The 4,262-nt window shown below is 30.0% G+C and overlaps 1 protein-coding gene across 2 annotated transcripts in view; it reads left to right on the top strand.

The window, feature by feature from the left end:
* The window catches only part of SLC9B1 (solute carrier family 9, subfamily B (NHA1, cation proton antiporter 1), member 1), a 143,256-nt gene that overhangs the window by 35,892 nt on the left and 103,102 nt on the right, over nucleotides 1-4,262 (top strand). For both annotated transcript variants that reach the window (XM_011992280.1, XM_011992279.1), the window contains exons 2-3: nucleotides 739-808; nucleotides 2,479-2,620. In XM_011992280.1, coding sequence (XP_011847670.1) covers nucleotides 740-808; nucleotides 2,479-2,620 — 211 coding nt within the window. In that variant the 5' untranslated portion in view covers nucleotide 739. The remainder of the gene's footprint in view (nucleotides 1-738; nucleotides 809-2,478; nucleotides 2,621-4,262) is intronic.

The following is a 4,262-nucleotide window of genomic DNA, read 5'->3' as shown; positions in this document are numbered from 1 at the left end:
GCACAGCAACATGGCACAAGTATACATATGTAACAAACCTGCACGTTATCCACATGTACCCTAGAACTTAAAGTATAATAATAAAAAAAAAGAAGAGAAAGCTGTCCAAAAATTTATCCTTAATAAGCTAAGCAAAAAAAAAAAAAGAAAGAAACAACAGATACTTTAAAATAAAAGTTATCAGAAATAATTATTCTTTTATTAATCTAGTTTATTCTTCTTCAAAATAACACTTTATAGATAAGTTTAAATGTTGGATCTACAGATCCTTCAAATGGACCATGTAAAAAGATAGTATGTGTCAGTAACTTATAGATGTAGGTATTAATGTAGTTGGTCATACTTCATTTAAAATTTTTCTGGAGTCTTTTATGTAGGATCACGACTGAAGATAGATTAAATTAACAGTAGATATTAACTCAAACACACCAGTGCATAAAATAAATTTATGTGTTTTCTGATACATGATTCTATGATATGGGCCAGCATTATGAACTGTTGAGAAATGTTACATTTCTATATGATAATGGTTTTTAAAACTTATGCGTATGGCTTTGGTTAATAATGTTAAAAGATGAATATTTGGATCTGTGTTGACTATAAAGATATCTGACTTCACTAGGATACAACTTTAGAATAAAAATCCTTTAAAAAATTAATCCCACTTAACCATGTTTGTTTTCATATGGATTTATAGTTTTGTTTCTTCTTTTAAAGTATTTTTATTTTAAATCTTAGCATGCACACCACAGAATCAAAAGATGAACATTTGGAGGATGAAAACTTCCAAACATCTACAACTCCTCAGGTAAAAACTTAAAAGTATATTGTAATATATGACATAAAATCAATCTGATCTTAAAATTTATTTTTAAAGTTTACTTATTAGATAGATTTCTTTTATATTTCTTTTATATATCTGGTTAAAAATGAATAGTGGTAAATTTAAAAATAGCTAGCTATAATAGGTCCTAGAAAATGAGCAGAAATAATGAAACAAATGGAAAGGGGTGCATTTTAGAGCTAAAGAGCACAGATTTTAGGAATAAGGAAAAATGTCACTTATTATTTCTTGCCACATTCAGGGAAAACTCAGTAACTTAAACGGAGGCAAAGACAAGTCTAGATTAATTAAAATGTTGTGCTGTGTATTCTGAAGAGACTCAAGTTTTTCATTTTTATATTTATATAGAGCAAGTCATTAGACCTGCTGTTGATCTGGTTTTACTTAGTAATAATTGCTTATAATTAGAATTGTAAATTTCATATTTTTAAAAAATACAGATTTCGATAGTTCTTAATGGTCAAAAAGTTGTTTTTAAAAATATTTTAAATATTCACCATTTATTCTAATTATCTATGAAGAAGTCATCTTAGTCTATATCAGTTTATTACTAATTCTAAAATAATAAAACTTAAAATAATATGGTTTTACTATATATGACCTTTCTCTCACCTTAATAAAAATTCACCATTGTGTCTATGTGGTAACAGAATTTTTAGAAACAGCCCCTATACCAGAACTCCAATAGGTTAATTATGATCAGATTTGAAGAACTTTGATCTTAAAGAGCTACATAATTCATTTTTAGCCATCAGCTGCTTTGACATCTCTGTCTCCTTAGTGATTACATGTAAAATTCCCTTCCTCAATGTGTCCATGCCCTCTAGCCTTTTTATTGTTTCCTGTGATGATGTGATGTTCCCTCTTTCACTCACTCAAAGTATTATCAAGTCACTCAAATTGCTGGCACACACATACCCACACCCACCCACCCATGACAATCATAAGGCAAATTTGGGAGATTTCTATTGCAGAGTTAACTCTACTCTGGTGTTTTATTGTTGTCATCATTGTTTATGGTTTGTTTTTTACATTGGAAGAAGTTTCTCAATATTCTCACAAACCAAAGATTCCTGTTTTTTCCAAATCAGCAATTTCATAATTAGGTTACCATTAAAAGGCCTGGGAGATTAAGGTATACCCTTGCACTATTTAATATGTTATCTATAAATATTAGTGGAAGCATGCCTGAATTTCTGAAGGCTTGACCTATGTTTTTCTCATTTTTCTTTCAGTTATATAAATTTATCAAATGAGGTGGATCCAAGTAAAATTACATTTCACCTCTTTTCTAATTGAGTTGTATTTTCATTTCACAAAAGTTTTGGTGAATAATCTTTGGGATGTGTATAGAGGATGGACCAAACTGTAGGCACCTTTATTCAGTATACACAAATGACTGAAAATGATGGGGACACAGGTCTATAAAAGGTTAAATCAAGGTACCCTGCAAAATACACTGCTGTTACATCCCCAAATAGCTACTGATACGGAGCATGAATCTTCTTTTCTATCTGTGATTCCTTGCCTTGATAGTGATAATATAAATTTAATTCCAAACTTTGGTGGTTTAGTACATTCATAAAATTATACAAAAAGTATAGCTCCATAAAGATTTTCTTGTTTTTCTACAGAGTCTCATTGATCCTAACAGTACTGCACATGAAGAAACTAAAACTGTCATATCAGATACAGAAGAAATAAAACCACAGACAAAAAAGAAGACATACATTTCTTGTCCTCTAAGAGGAGCATTGAATATAATTATTACAAATGGTATGTGAAACAAGAAAATGTAAATGAAGAGAAAATGATAAATATGTTTGATAAATATTAAAACACGAGATAACAAAGACACTACTTAATCGATATACTCTAGATGAGATGATCAGCTCTGTTACAAGCAATATGTGAACAAAGAGGAAGTATTTTCTTGAATCTTTCAAAGACAAAAACAAACACAGAATATTGCCTAGGAAATGTATGTTTTAATATTTGTCATACTTTTTTATGTTAAATTTTTGGGATTAGAAACATCATTGATTAAAGGGTTTTATTTAAAACCTACTTTGACATTTACTTTTAAGTTAGCTAGAAAGAACATTATAATTTTGGAAATATTATGTTTTTTATTAAAATTGGGCCCTAAGTTTTAAAACAACTGCAACCTCGTAAAAAGTTGTATGTTACTTGCTTTCCCACTACAATTTTAAAGCATATTGTTGTTGTCAGCAAATACTTACAAAAGAGATATTCTTGTGTTTTTTTTTTTCTAAATATTCTGTTTGATTAAACCTATGAGAGAAAGATATTTTGGCTTGAAGAAGTATACAGAATTTTGTTCTCTATAGAGAACAAAAAATTGATTAAAAATGATGAAGCACAAGTAATTGAAGTTTTAAACTTTTATTTTCTTATTTGATTGCTAACTTTAAACTTTTGAAGCAAATTTTATTCATTGATTTTTTCATTAGTAAAGGTTGCTTTTTAATTTATATCAATATATTGATGGCCTTGAATCAAAGTTTCTGTGAGCTTGAATAGTCCTCATCGCCAGTGTAAGTGATGGAACTCCTTCGTAAATACACATGTTCCCATGACCTGGTCTATTTAGTAGGCAATTTCTACACAGCAGTTACTAGGAGTAGGGCCAGGGCCTGTGGAAGAGAGGGAAATGTATTAGTTACCAAACATTATTCACTGATTGTGGATTACAGTTTGCTCAGGAGCTAATAGAGGAGTTCTAGAACATCAGAACTGAAACTTTAGGTTTAGATATAACTCATTTCCCCCTTTGTTTTCTTTCATTTTTGATTTTGCAGTTTTGGAGACATTTATAGGAAAAGGAGATTTTCTTTGTTTCTATTGGGGGTGCATATTCTTGCACTCTCTTTTTTGAAATCAGTCTCTCTCTGTCTCTCTCTCTCTCTCAACCCACTCCCTACATTCACACTGTATCTTTTATACACAAAGTATAGAATCTCAACCTCCGGGTATGCTTAGAACATGTCACTGCTAGGAATCCCACTCTTCCGCATCACGGAATAAGTAATGTACAACCATGTGTAAGTAGAATGAAACAACAAAATAATTTCTTAAAACTGCATAGAGTTTGGATAATAAAAGGAAATAGAACAACATGTTTTTCTGTAAATAATAGTTAATTCACCAATACCACAATGCATACAAGTTAAATTTAAATAAGAAATCTAAACTCTCAAATGCACACAGAAATCAGTCTAATCACATTGAATCATACTGTTTACATACCTTATTTGGAGAATGGCTTGCTTCATCCCAAATAAATGGATAGTCTAGGACAGTAGATTTAGAGCTTAAGTTATTATTCCTTTTTGTTTCTTTTCAACCTGCTTTTAACAAAAATGCTAATATATTTTATGAAGCTTTTTTTTCTTTA

This window comes from Mandrillus leucophaeus, unplaced genomic scaffold (genome assembly GCF_000951045.1).
Source record: "Mandrillus leucophaeus isolate KB7577 unplaced genomic scaffold, Mleu.le_1.0 Scaffold409, whole genome shotgun sequence".
Lineage (NCBI taxonomy): Eukaryota > Metazoa > Chordata > Mammalia > Primates > Cercopithecidae > Mandrillus > Mandrillus leucophaeus.
This window is presented reverse-complemented; position numbering and strand designations above follow the sequence as displayed.